This window comes from Scleropages formosus, chromosome 25 (assembly GCF_900964775.1).
Source record: "Scleropages formosus chromosome 25, fSclFor1.1, whole genome shotgun sequence".
Lineage (NCBI taxonomy): Eukaryota > Metazoa > Chordata > Actinopteri > Osteoglossiformes > Osteoglossidae > Scleropages > Scleropages formosus.
The window spans coordinates 4,723,158-4,741,066 of record NC_041830.1 but is presented as its reverse complement, the minus strand read 5'-3'; the positions used below and the strand labels follow the sequence as shown (position 1 = coordinate 4,741,066).

General features: G+C 40.7%; 2 protein-coding genes across 2 annotated transcripts in view; one reads left to right on the top strand and one right to left on the bottom strand.

Annotated features, from left to right (window-relative positions):
• ace (angiotensin I converting enzyme (peptidyl-dipeptidase A) 1) overlaps positions 1–14,228 on the top strand; it is a 33,499-nt gene extending 19,271 nt beyond the window's left edge. The window contains exons 13-25 of the mRNA XM_018741861.2: positions 366–502; positions 820–978; positions 1,135–1,222; positions 2,355–2,498; positions 4,016–4,207; positions 4,510–4,607; positions 4,717–4,889; positions 6,477–6,700; positions 9,409–9,553; positions 9,640–9,738; positions 11,633–11,755; positions 11,845–12,035; positions 13,685–14,228. Of these exons, the coding sequence (XP_018597377.2) occupies positions 366–502; positions 820–978; positions 1,135–1,222; positions 2,355–2,498; positions 4,016–4,207; positions 4,510–4,607; positions 4,717–4,889; positions 6,477–6,700; positions 9,409–9,553; positions 9,640–9,738; positions 11,633–11,755; positions 11,845–12,035; positions 13,685–13,890 (1,979 nt within the window). The 3' untranslated portion in view covers positions 13,891–14,228. The remainder of the gene's footprint in view (positions 1–365; positions 503–819; positions 979–1,134; positions 1,223–2,354; positions 2,499–4,015; positions 4,208–4,509; positions 4,608–4,716; positions 4,890–6,476; positions 6,701–9,408; positions 9,554–9,639; positions 9,739–11,632; positions 11,756–11,844; positions 12,036–13,684) is intronic.
• A 1,972-nt stretch (positions 14,229–16,200) lies between these two features.
• Positions 16,201–17,909, bottom strand: part of itga3b (integrin, alpha 3b) — a 45,247-nt gene continuing 43,538 nt past the window's right edge. The window contains exon 25 of the mRNA XM_029249427.1: positions 16,201–16,672. Within this exon, the coding sequence (XP_029105260.1) occupies positions 16,520–16,672 (153 nt within the window). The 3' untranslated portion in view covers positions 16,201–16,519. The remainder of the gene's footprint in view (positions 16,673–17,909) is intronic.

Here is a 17,909-nt window from a genome sequence, read left to right as displayed (position 1 = left end):
ATAATACACACACACACACACACACACACTTTCAGAACCGCTTGTCCCATACGGGGTCACGGGGAACCGGAGCCTACCCGGTAACACAGGGCGTAAGGCCAGAGGGGGAGGGGACACACCCAGGACGGGACGCCAGTCCGTCGCAAGGCACCCCAAGCGGGACTCGAACCCCAGACCCACTGGAGAGCAGGACCGTGGTCCAACCCACTGCGCCACCGCACCCCCTACATCAAATATATAATACTCTCTTGGAATTCACATCTTCAGGTTAGAAACCATTACACATTTTAATCTTAATGCAGATTACTCCAAGAGACTGCTCTAACGACTCTTTCATTTCTGGATATTTGCGTGTTTCCCTTCAGATAAGATTGCAGATGAAGCACAGGCCAAGAAATTCCTGGCTGAATTCAACAGTACAGCAGAAGTTGTGTGGAATGCCTATACAGAGGCCTCCTGGGCATATAATACAAACATAACTGAAGAAAACAAAAAAATCATGGTAAGAACTTGTGCGGCTCATTCCACTGAAGCCCACATGGACTGTTTTTTTTATTGTTTTCTGTCTTTTCAGTTATGTGTATATGGAAACTTTCCTGTAAATTCCTATGAGAGATTATTGTAACACAAGTGAGATCAGTTTTCCAGCCCCCTTGAAGCCATGCAACTTAATAAATGTATAAAGTATCATAGTGCCATGACAGGGAGAAATGCATTTTTCGATTTGAATAGGAATAAAGAAAAACAAGTCTGGCTGTTCCCAGGATCTGGAGGTTTGTGTATTTTAGCCCTTCTCTGAATTGCTTGCTTTATCTACAGCTGCAGAAGAACTTAGAAATGTCTAACCACACACTGAGATATGGGTTGGAGGCACAGAAGTTTGACACAACAGACTTTCAGGATCCATCTGTGAAACGAATCCTGAAAAAGCTTAGCGACATTGAAAGGGCAAGACTTCCAGAGGAGGAATTAAAGGAGGTGAGTAACCAGGTACTGGTGACATGCATACAGCATACTGAGGTAAGTTGCGGGGAAGTGTCTTCGTTTTTTGGAAATTTTACCCTGAACCAAGTTTATAATTAAGCATTCTGTAAACATCTGGGAGAATTGGCAATATCTATTTCTTCTTTCCAGTACAACAATCTACTCGCCACCATGGAGACAAAATACAGTGTAGCACAAGCTTGCAGGGATAACGGAGAGTGTCTCCCCTTGGAACCAGGTGAGCAGATCACAGAGCCCAGGCACAAATGCATAGTTTTCAGCCAATTTCTATAAAACAAAACAGTCAAATTTGTTGTACTCTTGAATCCCAGAGTTAATTCTAGGTACTAAAGTTTAGGCAGCAGCTTTCATGTTCGGTCATTTTTTTTGGTGTAGTATTAAGGAGTATTCATGTGGGGAAAAGAAAAGACTGGTAGGCACATTACCTGGAGGAGGAGTCAACCTGTGCTTCCTTATAACCATAGACCCTTTTTACACATGAGCTTATATTTTTTGGGGAGAATTTTAAAAAAAAACTTCAAATTAGAAGTTCAATTTTTAAAAATAAACTGATTTAGCTCTCAAGGAGGCACACTGGTGCAGTGGGTTGGACCAGGTCCTGCTCTCCAGTGGGTCTGGGGTTCGAGTCCCGCTTGGGGTGCCTTGCGACGGACTGGCGTCCCGTCCTGGGTGTGTCCCCTCCCCCTATGCCCTGTGTTGCCGGGTAGGCTCCGGTTCCCTGTGACCCTGTATGGGACAAGCGGTTCAGAAAATGGGTGTGTGTGTGATTTAGCTCTCTTATTCTTACAGTGTGGTGAAAAGTTTTCTCTTTTTTTTTTGAAGTTTTGCCATTAAATTTTCTCGCATCTTTTTCTTAGTGCTGTAGTGTATAAAAGGAGCTTGGGAAAGAAAAAGCACCACCAGATTTGTTTTTGCCATTTCATTAGTGTGGAAGATTGTAAAATGCACAATGTTCATATGTGTGAAAAAGTAATTATCACAAGGCAAAAGTTAAGTTTTGGAAAAGACTGCTCCCAGTTTATTCCAGGTCCACCCACAAATGTAATGCGGATTAAATCCCTAAAGAATGGTACACAGTTTGACACTTGTTTATAATACATTTCCCATGATGTAATTGTATAACCATGTGTACTTTGAATTTCTTCACATTTCCTTCCCTAAAATTCCTCCTGCATGACAAGAGTCTCAACTACTCGTAAACTGTTCTTCACTTTATTCTTTTCCCTCAAGGCATCTTTTGTCCAACACTAAGCTGTAGGAGGGTGGTAAAATTGTAAACTGTCATCAAATTACAATTAAGCCACTTCACAATTCCATGACCTGCCAGTTAATTTCTGTTGTTTTTGTAGACCTCACCAAGATCATGGCTGAAATCAGAGACTACGATGAGCTCCTGTTTGCCTGGCAGGGCTGGCGCAATGCTTCTGGCAAGGGTCTTCGACAAGACTACAAGAGATACGTGGAGCTGGCCAACAAGGCTGCTAGACTTAATGGTGAGATGCTTCAATTACAGGCACTGAAATGGGGTCAACCACAATTACCTCACCCCACATTTCAGTGGAATTATAGGCACTGATTCCTGAAGTTCAGGGGCCCATTATGATGTAGGATCTTTGTGGTTTTATGAAGGTCCTACAACACAGTATCATGGTCTACAGTTGTTTTCATTAATATATTAAATTTGTCAGCTCCTCTGGCCTGTTATGACCTTCCATGAATTCTCTTATCACTACAACGCATACAATACCTGGCTCCTTTCCCCCAGAGCAACAGAAATTTCCTTGTGCATCTCTGCCTGGATATCTGGTCACCACCTACAACCCAAAATCTCTAAAACAGAAATCCTTCACCTCCCAGCTGGTTGGTCCTCCTGTCAAGAACTTTCTTTCAAACTGGACAACTCACTCATTTTTCCTGCCTCATCAGAGACGAGCCTAGAATTAATGATCGACTCAAGTCGGTCTTTTTGTCAACATATCAAAGGGTAAACTTGGTCATGCAGAGACATCCTGCAGGATCCACCCTTTCTCACAACAAACTATGCAATTCCTGGTCCAAACCATGGTGATATCCTGCCTTTACAACTACAGCTCTCTCCTGTTGGGCCTTCTGGCCCCTGCCAGCCAACTTCTCCAGTTGATACAGAATGGTGCTGAATGAGTCTTGTTTGGCCTACCAAAGCATTTCCAAGAATCTTCCCACCTCAGCTCTCTACATTGGCTTCCCATAGCTGTCCAGATCAAATTTAAGACTCTGTTGTTCTGTTCCTCAATATCTACAAACCGGATTACTCCTTACATCCCAAGCAGACTGCTATGCTCCCACACACAAAAGATCCATAATTAAAAAGATGAAGGTTTTCGGTTCTTGCTCCAGTGTGGTGGAATGACCTCCTCCTCTCACTCAGAACTGCTGAATCTCTCTCTACATTTAAGAAGGGTTTCAAAAATCACCTCTTTTGGACTTACTGATCTCGTAAGTACATGATAAACGTGTATGTGTTTGTTTAATAATTTTTAATAATTTCTTTAATAATGGATGTGATCTTCAATATTCAGCTGCTTGTGTAATGTATGCTGGTTCATGCGGTGGAATGTGAAAAATTGACTTTACTCAAGAATCACGTGTCTACATCCAGATCTCTTCTTCTGTTTGATGTAGTACACTCTGCATTGTTCTCCGAGATGTATGTCACTTCAGAGAAAAGTGTCTACTAAATGAACAAATGGAAATGGAAATTGAAGGATGCATATACTAACTTTTGATGATAGAGTGAAGTGTTTTTAGTATGTTTGGACATTTGGTAGTTAGAATGTGTTTTTTGGCTAATGTGATTAAGAGTTTTATGGGTTGCATTAGTTCCTATGAAAATTTGAACTTTTGTTTTAGAATTGCATTTAAAAAACTGAGAAAAACAAAGTGTCATGCAGTTTCACTTTTCACATCTCTCGCATTACTACATTTATTTTAACTGACTACTGATTGCATTTTATATACTTTCTTTTGTCAGGTCATGCTGACAATGGGGCATTCTGGCGCTCCCTGTATGAGACAACAACATTTGAAGAGGATCTTGAGAGACTGTGGAAGGAGCTTGAGCCACTCTATCTCAATGTGCATGCATATGTTCGCAGAGTGCTCTTTAAACATTATGGACCTGACCGAATCAACCTGAGAGGTCCTATTCCAGTACATCTTCTGGGTAAAGGAACAAAAAAATCTGATCACATTTGCATTCTTTTAAATAGAGATTGTATGGTTTGGACTCCATTTTATTGTGTATATTGACATACTGTAGGTCTTTGCTTTGTCCTGGCAGTCAACAAGTTTTACTTCTTTTAAAAATGTTGCCAGTGTGCTGTGTGGTTCCAAAAAATTGAGAGTGAATAGCTAAGAATTCTTTTTTCCCTGAGTGCTACCTTCCTATTCTTTGAGGATGTAGAAGTCTCCCTCATTGGAGTTCTGGGTTACAAAAACAAGATCTTTCTTTTTCTTTGTTAATAGGTAACATGTGGGCCCAGTCTTGGGCTGCAATAATGGACTTGGCAGTCCCATATCCAGATGCTACTCAAGTAGATGCTACCCCTGCCATGATAGCTAAGGTAGATGAACTTAGCCTGACTACCAAAATTTTGGGTTCCAGCAACACTGACAATTCCATATATATGATCTTCTTGCAACCTATTATATTTTTTGTTTGTTTTTTTCCAGAAATGGGATGCCAGAAAGATGTTTAATGAGTCTGACAGATTCTTCACCTCTCTGGGTTTGATCCCTATGCCCCCTGAGTTCTGGGACAAATCCATGTTGGAAAAGCCAACTGATGGCCGAAATGTGGTTTGCCATGCCTCCGCCTGGGACTTCTACAATCGTAAGGACTTCAGGTTGGTTTTGTTCCTGAAGCCTGCAGACAATGTAATGGTTAATGCCTTATTATTACATTTATTTAGCAGACACTTTCTCCAAAGCAACTTCTAATGAAGTCTATGTACTGTTAGCAGCCCACACACATTATTCACCAAGGTGACTTACACTAGTACATGCACTACTTACAATGGGTCACTCATCCATACATCAGTGAAACACATTGTCTCTGTCACTCACACACTATGGGGAAACCTGAACAGCATCTCTTTAGATTGTGGGAGGAAACCAGAGCACCCAGAAGAAACCCAGGCAGACACAGGGAGAACATGCAAACTCGACATAGACTGAGCAGGGATTGAACCCATATCCTCTCACACCAGCCAGCCACTGTAAGACAGCAGCACTACTCACTGTGCCACCCTGCCACCCGAAAAGGTATCAAGGTACCTTAGATAGGTTTGAAGGTAGATACTAAAAGGTAGCCAATTCATGTCCTATTCAGGCCCCACCTGCTACATTTTTTAACAATGGTCGTACAGAGAGTAGTGCTGCCATCTCACGGTGCCTAGGTGGTGTCAGAAAATGTCACTTTAATGCTCACTAAGTCTACATGGAGTTTGCATGCTTTCTTTGAGTCTACGTGGATTTCCTCTGGGTATCCTAGTTTTCTCTCAGGGTCCAAAGACATGCAATTCAGGTGGATTGGTGACTCTAAATTTCCCTGTGTGTGTGTGTGTGTGTGTGTGTGGCTACCCTGTGATGAACTAACATCTCATTCAGAGTGTACCCCCACTCAGCCTTGTGCCCAATGCTTCCAAGACAGAGTTTGGACCACCACGACCCTGCTCAGGACAAGCAGTTATTGCATGGATGAACTTATGATGATGCAAGGGCGACACTGTGGCACTTGTAATGTAGGGGTGGCAAAGCAAGTACTGCTGCTGTGTCACAGTGCCTGGGTGGTGTGAGAGGACATGGGTTTAATCCCCGCTCAGTCTGTGTGCAGTTTGCATGTTCTCCCCGTGTCTGTATGAGTTTCCTCCCACAGTCCAAAGATATGCTGTTCAGGTTTACCCATATGTGTGAGTGACAGAGAGAGTGTGTTCCACTGATATATGGATGACCGATCCATTATAAGGGGGGCGCGATGGTGCAGTGGCACAGTGGGTTGGACCGGGTCCTACTCTCTAGTGGGTCTGGGGTTCGAGTCCCACTTGGAGTGCCTTGTGACGGACTGGCGTCCCGTCCTGGGTGTGTCCCCTCCCCCTCTGGCCTTACGCCCTGTGTTGCCGGGTAGGCTCCGGTTCCCTGCGACCCCGTATGGGACAAGCGGTTTGGAAAGTGTGTGTGTGTGTGATCCACTGTAAGTAGTGTATCTAGCAGTGTAAGTCACCTTGGTGAATAAGGTGTGTGGGCTGCTAACACAACATAGAACTCATTGGAAGTCTCTTTGGGGAAAAAAGTGCCTGTAAAATAAATATATGAAATTTTCTTTTAATCACTTTCCTATGAAATTTAATTACTAACCATAATAAAAAGAGAACATAAAAAGTAAAACAAAAAGTAACAATACAGTTCTGTGTTTTGTGTGGAAATATTTCCAGGGTCAAACAGTGCACAGTGGTGACCATGGATGATCTCATTACGGTTCACCACGAGATGGGTCATGTACAGTACTTCCTGCAATATAAAGAACAGCCCATTTCCTTCAGAGAAGGAGCCAACCCAGGATTCCATGAAGCTATTGGTGATGTGATGGCTCTGTCTGTCTCCACACCAATGCATCTGCACAGCATTGGTCTTCTGGACAATGCAGAATCCTCATATGGTAAGCTCCATGTTACAAGGGTGGGAAGTTATGTTGGATTTTCATTGTCCATCCCATTTGTGTGAAAATGATTTGCATTGTGCCAAAAATAGTACTTTATTAGGCAGCTAATAGAGTAGTGGTTAACGCTATTTCATTCAGATCCAGAGGTCGCAGGTTCAAATCTCATTTACTGTTGTGGCATCCTTGAGCATGGTAGATTGTCATGGACCCCGTTTAAGCCATATACTACAGGTGCAAACAGACCACCTGTATTTCCAGTGATTCAAGATGTCAGTGTACCGGGAGATTGCAGCGTCAACCTAGAGCTCATTACCTCCGATCAAAGGGTGCATGCCTCATTTATACATATCCTCACAAGGAGGGGTTTCACATTTATCAGAGAAAAGTACAACTTCAAAAGGGAGCTTGGGTATAGAGTCAAGTAGAGAAAATTGGGTGCAATTTATATATCGTGCGGTACCAGTAGTTTCGGGGTACAGTTTTGGGGTGGCGGAGCAGAAACTGTCACTTCTGGAGCAGACCTAACAATGTTTGAAGTTCTTTGACATCCCCCTTTTTGTAATTTCATTATAACCATAAGTACAAATGGGGAAGGCAAAAAACCTCAAATATGGAAAATTCCTTCCTGACCTCCAGCAGGGGCAGTCAAGCAGTGCTCCATATGTTTGTTTTTTTACACAGTTGCACTATGTGCGTCATTATCACTTAGACAAGTGGATTTTGAATGCAACCAGCCGCTACCCACGTGTCCTTTTCAGACTGATCAGCCACTTCCTGTAATAGAGCGATATCATTGGTAGTTGGGAGCAATAGTACAGGGCATTAGGTGGTTGGGAAGAGGAGGAGAGGCATTGGAGAACTACAGCAGTAGGTGTTTGTGCTGCAGTCTTTGCTGCAGCATCGGCTCTAGCATTCCCCTGAAAGATATCGTTTGAGAGGTTATTATTGGCAGCACATTTAACAACTGCAAAGCCAGAGTTCATAAGGTGAAGAGCGAAAAGTTTCTGCGTTAGTACATGGTGTTTTATAGGAGTACCAGCATGAGTAGGAAAACCACATTGTCCCTAAAGCATGCCACAGGCATAACAGCAGTCAGTGTAAATAGTGGTGCTGTGACCTTGGGCCAGGACACATGCACAAGTTACAGCAAGGAGCTCAGCTTGCCAGGCTGAGCAGAAGGAAGGAGAGATGTCGCAGAGGAGTGTCTGTATTGCCCTGCAGCAAGACCGTCCAAGTGTACTGTCAGCCTTTGTTGGATGTAAGTAAACAGGAAGTGGGAGTCAGGGTGCACTAATTGCATGGGTATATCTGCCACACTCGCAGTCCTGATTACTTTATCGGAAAGTGGGGATTGGAGCAGATCCTCCTAGTGAACAGAAGATAGCATTGCACCAGTGTCCACTAGGAATGGAAGAGGTTGTCCACCTACGGTAAGGGATACTATGGATTTGGGAGAAGGATGAGCGGTTAGACCAGGTGCAGAGGTTAGTAATTTTGATGTCTCTCATGCCTCATCCTATGCAGACTGATTACAAAATGTGTTGTTAGGGGAAATGCAGCAGGGGTGAGTTGCCACTGTTGTTGTTGCAGATGGGCACTGTGGGGGATGTTGTGTAGCCCAGTGGCCCATTTGGCCACAATGGAAATATTGCCCTGAAGTCACTTGATTCAGATTTCCTTGACATCCTCCTCCTCTAGCCTGACCACGATCTCCGTAGGCTGCCATTGGAAGGCCTTCAACTAAGTTCCTTGCAACTGTTGTGCACAGGACTGATCCCTAGTTTCACCAGCATGGTACAGATGTGCTGCTGTACCCACTACAACTGCTAGATTAGAGCTATTTCCTTGGGCTTGATCTCAACCCTTGTGATATGTACACACGTCCTCAGCTAACTTCAGTTGCAACCCATTTACACATAGATGTTTCAGCAATTCCTGAGTGGTAATTCCTGTCGACAACCACTCCCATCACCCTCAGACTTCATTCCTGGGTGTCTGCTAAACACTTCTCACAACCTTTTTAAGTATTCATGTATGTCCTCGCCAGACTTTGCCATCCAAACATCCAAGATCTTTGACATTTCCACTGCACTAGGAACTGTACTTATAATAGCTCCTACTAGCCTGTTCTGCATTGCCTTTTCAAATCCTGTGAATTAGGATGCCTCCCAGGTCACTCCTCCTTTTCCTGTAGTTTCTTCTCTAGGGCCTTGGGAAGCAAGGCCTGTAGAAGTTGATTAGTTTTGTCCCAAATAAGTTTCCAACTCCAAAAAGCAATATCTAATGATCTTGGGAACTTTCCAAGGTCCTTAGAGATGTATTCACATTGTGTGGCTATATCTCTGAGATCACTAGAAGTCTATGGTCTGTACAACAGCAGGGATTGACCATCTGGGCCGGTATATTCATGCTGGAGCATTTCTCTAGTTACTGGTTCCTGGCAGAACAGGAATGAAAAGTTGGTGAAAAGTCTCTCTGGATTATTGACTGCAGACTGTAGTTTGTTGTGGAAGAAGATAATTTTTGCCTAGGAAACAGCAGACTTGAAGCACGCCTGGAAGTGGCATATCTGGAATTATTTGGTGTACTGCCTCTACTTGAATGTTGTTGTGACCCTATGCTGTTCATAAATTAAATGTAAATAGTAGTAACATGTCATAAAATTAAAAGAAATAATGATATTATTATATTTGCCTGGTCAACAGAGAGTGACATTAATTACTTGATGAGCATTGCTCTGGACAAAATCGCCTTCCTGCCTTTCGGCTACTTGATGGACCAGTGGAGGTGGAAGGTGTTTGATGGGCGGATTTCTGAAAAGGACTATAACAAGGAGTGGTGGAATCTGAGGTGTGTCCTTTCACAAGGTGTTTTTAGCTTCTTTGCCTGTTTTTCAGTGGATAGAAAGTTGGCATCCAGTTTTTTTTTCCTTTCAGGCTGAAGTATCAGGGTCTGTGCCCACCAGTAGCCCGCAGTGAAGAGGATTTTGATCCGGGCTCAAAATTCCACATACCAGCCAATGTCCCATATGTCAGGTATGATGTCAACAATGCAGCAATAATGCAATTTAATGTGCAAAAGGTACTATAGTGCTATTTTGCAAAGATGTAGCCAGAAGCATCAGCTCAGATGCATAGATTAAGTCAAGGTGTAGATTTATGAGAATACAGTTTAAATTCCCAGAAAGCCACATGTGGCACGGACTTCTTGGACCCAGAAGTGAACAGGTGGATGGTAGCAATGGGAGGACCTATGATTTCTGTCTGATTTAGAGCCCATTGTTAAACATCCGGGGGCGCGCGGTGGCGCAGTGGGTTGGACCAGGTCCTGCTCTTTGGTGGGTCTGGGGTTCGAGTCCTGCTTGGGGTGCCTTGTGACGGACTGGTGTCCCGTCCTGGGTGTGTCCCCTCCCCCTCCGGCCTTACGCCCTGTGTTACCGGGTAGGCTCCGTGACCCTGTACGGGACGAGCGGTTCTGAAAATGTGTGTGTGTGTGTGTGTGTGTGTGTGTGTGTGTGTGTGTGTTAAACATCTTAACAAAACACTACCGAGATACTAGGTCAAATACCATAAAAAGAAAGTGAAAATGAAAAAAACTATTATGAACAAATTTGAAAAGTAAAGCACAACCACGAGCCCATAACACAACTTTTCAAGGAAACCCAAAAATAACTGCCTGTGACATGATCTCTGAGAGAAATAGTGATAATCACAAAAAACATATAATATATATACATACACACACACACACACACACACACAAACACACACATCGCCTGAACCACTTGTCCCAGGGCCCAACCCAACAACACAGGGCATAAGGCTGGAGGGGGAGGGGACCCAGGGGACCCACCCAGCACGGGGCAGCAGTCCATCACAGAGCACCCCAAGCAGGACTCAAACCCCAGACCCTGCAGAGGTCAGGAGCCAGCCAAACCCACTGCACCACCGTCCCCCCAAACCTTAACCCTCCCTAAGAAATTATTTTAGTCCTAATAAATAGAGACACATGGTTTTGTCAGTCAGTGGTGCAGTGGATTTGGCTGGGTTCTGCTCTTCGGTGGGTCTGGGGTTCAAGTCCCGCTTGGGGTGCCTTGTGATGGACTAGTGTCCTGTCCTGGGTGTGTTTCCTCCCCCTTCAGCCTTATGCCCTGTGTTGCTGGGTTAGGCTCTGGCTCCCTTCGACCCTGTATGGGACAAGCAGTTTTTGATGGTGTGTGTTTCGTCAGTGTTGTAGAAGTGAGATAAGATGCGGAAATTGATATGACAGACATGATCTGCTGCATGCTTTCTGTGTCACTGATGTTGTTAAGCACTCTGTTTTTGGATTTACATTTTTTTTTTTTTTTTGCACATTGGATGTCTTATAACTGCTGGATGTAATTCAGTAATCAAACAAGGTAAAATATCACTTGGTCATGAAAACATTTTTTTTAATTACTGCTATTGGGCTAAAGTCTGTGTTGAATTAACACTCCCTTGTTCCCTGTTAACTGTGTGAAACTGCAAGATCATAGAGAAAAATTTAAGCACTATCTATGTTATAAGAAGGAGGACAAAACAACCCTAGGGTTTATTTTTTTTTAAAATAAATTATTACCCCAAAAGCCTTATATTTTTTCCCCTTAAAATTTCCAGTAAAATGCACAATTATGGCTATTCAACTCTCATTAAACCTCTTTTGTTTTTCCAGTGTACTAGTAAACAAAGTATATACATGCCCAAGTAAATATTTGGTAAATTTTGTTTCACCACTAGATATTACAATTTTTCTATCTTAAATATAAACAGCGGTATGCAAAAAAAAAATAATAATGATAATAATACTGTCACTGAAACCAGCAGTCAGACATTACCAGAGCAAGGACACCAACTGTGAGTTTGTTTTTGTTAATTGGATGTAAAAGTGAAAGTGTCCCTGTCCTCTCAGGTATTTTGTGAGCTTTGTCATCCAGTTCCAGTTCCACCAGGCCCTGTGCCAAGCGGCCAATCATGTTGGCCCACTCCACACTTGCGACATCTATCAATCAAAGGCCGCTGGGAAGCTACTGGGGTGAGTTTTTCAGTGCAATTTAAATGTAAATTTAAGTGCAAGGTGTATGGCTGTGGTGTCCAATTACTCATACCATGGTCATCCTGCAGAGATGTGATGAAGCTTGGCTTCAGCAAGCCTTGGCCGGAAGCCATGACTATGATCACTGGTCAGCCCAACATGTCTGCGCAGGCATTAATTGAATACTTCCAGCCTCTCATCAAGTGGCTGGAGACAGAAAACAACAAAAACAATGATGTCCGTGGCTGGCCTGAGTATAACTGGAAACCATTCGCTCAAAGTAAGTTTACCTTCTATACTTACAATTTTCATTTATCCTTTCGGAAAAAAGAAAGTTTTAAAACATTAGACACATTTGATACTGTAGAGAGTGTTTTATTTTAAGTAGTGTAGTGAAGACTCTAACTCTTTGAATTTTCAGTGTATTATTTTATCACACACACAAACACACATATTTTATGTGACCCGTTATTTTATATGTGAAGTATATACTGTATTACAACCATTACCTAAGAAATGGACAAATCGGTATCCTGATACACAGGAAAGAGAAAAGGATCTATTTGTTTTTAAATCTGAAATAAAATGTTTTCTGTGCAGCAATGTATTTTATGGATATATAGTGATTCCCAAGATACGCCAATTTTTGCCACTAGAATTCAACGTCATGAGAAGTTTCAGTGTATCACTAAATCCTGTGTGGTGTTAAGAGCTTGGCTTCAGCAAGCCTTGGTCAGAAGGCAAGACTATGATCACTGGTCAGCCCAACATGTCTGCGCAGGCCTTAATTGAAAACAACAAAAACATAGTAGAGGTACTTCGAGTTATGACATATTTCTTTCTTTTGTGAAAACCAAAGTTGAATTTTGCACACCCAAGACACTGCAGTAGTGCAAGAACAGAGGCACCATGCAGTATTTTTCACTGTTACGCTTCACCCTATGCTGGGTTAATGAGTGTGATTTCATTCGTTTTGTTTTCATAGATTCTTTTTGTCTTTACTGTTCTGTTGCATAATACATAAACATCATTTTGTATCACTCCCCTCTGGTACTACTGCAAACAAGGTCTGGAGAAAAGGATTTTCAGAACTTTTTATGAATGATGTATATGACAGCATAGGACCTAACACAAAACACGACTGAACCCTGTGCCGGTGACTCCCAATCCCACAGCTCCTATCCACAGCTGCCCACCCCAGAAATCCCACAAAGCACAATAAGGCAAACCTGGAATTACTCAGGACATTTGGGAATGGCTAAACTTACTCAATTGTGCACAAAAAGAGTGTTAGTGCAAGGTGCTTTAAGGGAACTAATTTACAATTCCCCCTCACCACTGTCACAATACAATATTCATGTTTTGGTTGTGAGTGCTGGTTAAGTGTACATTCCGTACACAACTGTACACTAAAATAAAGGTCGAAAAAATAGACGGTCATACAATATTGCGGAGTTATTGACGAAGGGAAACTGCCCTGTTACGATAACTAATCTTAACTAGTGAAGTAAACATGCCAATTTTAATGCAATTTGTTGATATTTTAACATAAATTGATCGGTTTTGGAGATGAGGAACGTCATGAAATGAATGGTAATTAATCATAAAAATTCTTAAAATTAATAGTTTTTGAGAATTCACCTTACAAAAGGTTTTCTAAAAAGCATAACTTCCATAAGACAGGGAAAAGTATATACGGGCTTAGTTTAGGAGCTGCTCTCCTGGCATCAGAGCTTTTGTTATAACACCTCTTGGAAATGAATACCCTTCATTGCTATCTGCCCATTATTATACTTTTATTATTACATTGAATTTCTTTACTTAATATATATTTATTACATTGTATTTTTATATTTCACAAGAAAGGGTGTATTTTTCTTGCATTTGAATCATACGCTGTACACCAGCTGATTTCGTGTTCACTCCCAGGCACAGAAGAGAAAAAAGTGGACTTCCTTGGATTAAGTGTAGACAGTGCTGCAGCTGTGGCAGGCCAGTGGGTCCTACTGGTGCTGGGATTGGTGTTGCTGCTTGCAACCATCTTTATGGGCTATAAGAACTATAAAGCAAAGAAGTTGGCAAAGTCCTCCTCTATAATTAAGCTAGATTCCACAGAACAAAGCAATAAATTATAGGCCTCTTTCACTTCCTGAATCAGTGCTGATTTGTGAATGTTTGGTTCATGTCCACCTGCTTCCCTGTTGAATGTCTTATAATTTTTTTAAAATTCAGGTCAGAATTGTTTGACTATGCAAAGAAGCAGTTCTGTAATTTATTTGCTGCATTGAATAATGGAAGAAGATATTCAGTCTTTTGTGTATAAATTTTGTGTGACTTAAAACTTAAAATGTATTCCTAAATATTTGCCTTTATACAATAAAATTAAATATGTTTACTGTCTCACTTTGCCCTTACAAAGAAATTATGAGCAGGAAATATGAATTAAATAATGAATCCCTGCAATGGACTAGCATCCTCACCCCCCAAGCCTTGTAATGTTTAAAGTGATTCTTTCGCAATAAGGCATTTCGGAATGGGGAAAAAACACTTCTCCAAAGAGAAAACTATGAACAATCAATTATCCAAACTTACAGTATGTCAGTGTTTCAAAGTGTGAAGTTTGTAATAACTTAATAATATTCAATAGTTATACTGCATTTACGACTATATGTTTGTAATGAGTACTCAAAAATCTCATAACTCATTCAAAAATACTTTATTGACAGTACAATAGCATTGTATAAAAGGAAATGGCATAAGAAATTACACTAAATACCTATTTTTTTCATAAAAACTCAACTGAGAATGTGCTTGAGTGCATATGTACCCAGTGTACCATCTAACCCAATCCCCACCCCCCAAAAATAATTTAAAAAAGATCATTTGTACCTCTGGTTGCAGTACCCTATTGAAAGGGAGCTCTAACAGACAGAAAAGTGTCTACACAATGAAGCTTTAAGAAATCCAACTGTACACTTTATAGCTTTTTTGTACTGTGTGTGCTCTTAATGAGACTGTCTCAGTGGTTTTAATGTCTGTTATGCAAAAACTTACACTAGTAGGTAAAAGGTTATAAAATAAAAGTATGTATATAAAAAAAAAATAGATCCCGATGCAGTTACAGTTCATAATTCAAACACTACACCAGGGCAACATCTGTGATATCATTTCTGTTACTCTCATAATTTTAAAGTGATTATGTCCCTTATATACATGTGCACCAGACTTACAGAGACTCTGGGCTCTGCTTTCTGTTCACTGTTAAGACTCAAGTCATCTTTTCCCAAGATGGCTCAAACCAGAAAACAATCACCAGAAAATATCTCACATAATTCTATGAAATTCCAGCTCTCATTTCTCATGCATTCATCCAGTGTATTCCCTAAACATATATATTGGGTTTCACATGGAAATTGATATATGGTTTTATGAATGGGTTTGTACTGGTTTGTTCCATAAAAAAATTTGATCTTTACATGTGACTTATTAATATCTTTTGCCATAATACACTAGCATGTGCCATATTATAGTACACTGAGCTATAAGGAGAGATTGCTGTCAGAGTTTAGCAACGAGGACAAATTATTTCCCATTATTTCACTGCTTCAATCACGACATCAAATCCTTTATAGGTCTCTTGAAATAAGCCGATCTTCAACATGCAAGAAAATCAGTACAACTGGACATATGGCTGGGCCAGTTAGCACAGCTTTCAGTCAGTGTTTACCTAATTATAACAAAGGCCTGCATTTGTAGGCAGAAAAATGACAGATATTAATTATGAGTATCTTTGCTCTGCTTTTGTTATACAAAGCAGAAAAACATGTATAAACCACTTTAACAACTGTCTTTATGAGTATAGATGATGTGAATGTTTCACTTTTTGAAACCACATAGGACCCCATGGCAATGACCATATATTTCAGTCAAAGCAGTGCATCATAGCAAGCGTGAACTTTACTTCACTCTTCTACCAGATACGCAATTAAACCGTAACCTTTCATTGAAATTATGTTGTACAAAAGACCCTTAACACTAACACAGTAGTGATATTAAGTGTTAAGTAACACTAAACACAGTAGTGATCTAGAGCTATGCCACAGCAGAAATTCTGGTTTCTAATTTTATTATGAATCCCTACGATTAACCTAATTTTTCAATGATAAAATCACTTATTCAAAGAAAGCCAGTGATTCAGTAAATAACTTTTCAGTAATTATGGATAGGAGGAAAAAGACAAACATTTCAAGTCACTATCAAAACTAAATCCTAAGAAGGGATCAAAATAGCAAAGGAGAAGCAATTTGGATTGTAGGACTTGGATTCTACATCCGTATATAATTCATGAAAATTTTCAAAAATAGGAAGTACATGCATGTGTTGAAAGAATCAGGCAGAATTTTTTTTTCAATCTGAAAGACTAAAATACTTTCAGATACTCTAAATACTAAAATTAGATTGCTACATGAAACAAAGATGAATAAACAAAACAAAACAACAAGAACCACAGTTGCTTGATCAGAATCCATCGCTATATACAGTATATATTGTGTTAAAAGATATTGCGGTTGACATTTCACTGGGAAACAAAGTTTCATGAAAGTGACACAAAAAACAATACAGAAGAGGAATGAAGAGTGAAATGGACACGGCTAGTCATGTTCCAGTGTATAAATCCAGATTTTTATGGAGAAAAATCAATGTAACCCATAAAATGGTATGCTCCCAGCCAAACTATGAGCATCAAGATCAGTAGTAATAGCATTACATTTCAGTCCAGCGAGTGACCCAGTGTTTCTTCTCCAGTTCTTCACTCAAGAACCCCTTGTTGAATTGATACCGCTCCTCCCGGCAGATTTTCACACCATGGTACTTTGGCATTATCCTGTAGTAGCTGGCCCGCTTGAAGAAGCCAAACTGTCAACAAGAATACAAAGGACAAAAACAAAATTGCTATGGTTTTCAAAACCTTCACTGTTTCCTAAAAATTCTGAAACTTTCTGACATTTAAGAGCATGTTTCAGTGGTTATTTACAAATGTCCTCCTTGGTTCTGTTTCTGTTGTCATCATTATTTAGTTTTGAAAATGCATATCACTACCTATGACACATGAGTTTGCCCATAATAATCATTTTAGTGCATTAAACATTTTCACATCCAGATAACTCCTAATGAAGTCTTTTATTAGGATTTTGCATCTAACAGCTAAAAAGAAAAATTGAGTTAGTCAAGTGAAAGAAATACCATCTTCCTGAATTACCAAGTTTAAAGAGAAAAGAGAGGGAAAGATTATTTCAAAAGTTAGTGTAAAGTATTTAAACAATTAATTGAGGAAGAAAGGCTGGGATAAAAGACAGAATGGAAAGGAAAGAGTTATAAAAGTGCATTGAGTTAATGCTTAGAGAAGACCGCAGGTGCACCTCCTAGCAAGGTATTACCAGTGAACCCAATGAAGTGAACCAGCCCCCCTCCTCCCCGGGTGAGGGAGCCTGTGTCAATGGTCCTCTGTAAGCCTCTCAGTCTCAGAAGGCTGGATCTTGATCTCAGCCTTCTGACCTTTAGCCTCGTACATTTGCCTTCTGCTCGCCCTTTTGAAGAAGCCACACTGATCGGGTGGGGAGGATGGGGAGAGCATCACACAGCACAGTCAGACAAGATAAATGCATACTGGCGATCATAAACACCCTAACCATACCAGAAGATTCCTGTAGTTCTGCAGGAAGACTTATTTCGTTATTACAGATCACAAAATATTTCTGGTTTGGCTGACAATCAGAAGTGAAACTCCTGTCATTTACTAATTGGATATCCGGATACAGTACAAAAGCCAGTCAAACTCTGTGATACCTACTCAGATGTAAATCTTTTAAGGATTACATACTATACATTTATCAAATACTCAGTTTTAACTTATAACCTATCAAGGTACACAAAGTTCATGTGAAGACAAAAAACAGATGCATCATCAGGAGAACACTGTGCTATAACACCATGTGATTATTCAAACATGGAACATCCTTGTTAAACTTTAGCTATGTTCAGGCACCAATTAGCTGTAAAGGAATACCGCAAAACTGTATCTGTTTTTGTTAATAAGGTACCGTTGCTCAAAAATTCTGTCATTTAAAAGAGGAATCAAGCACTTTAAAAAGTA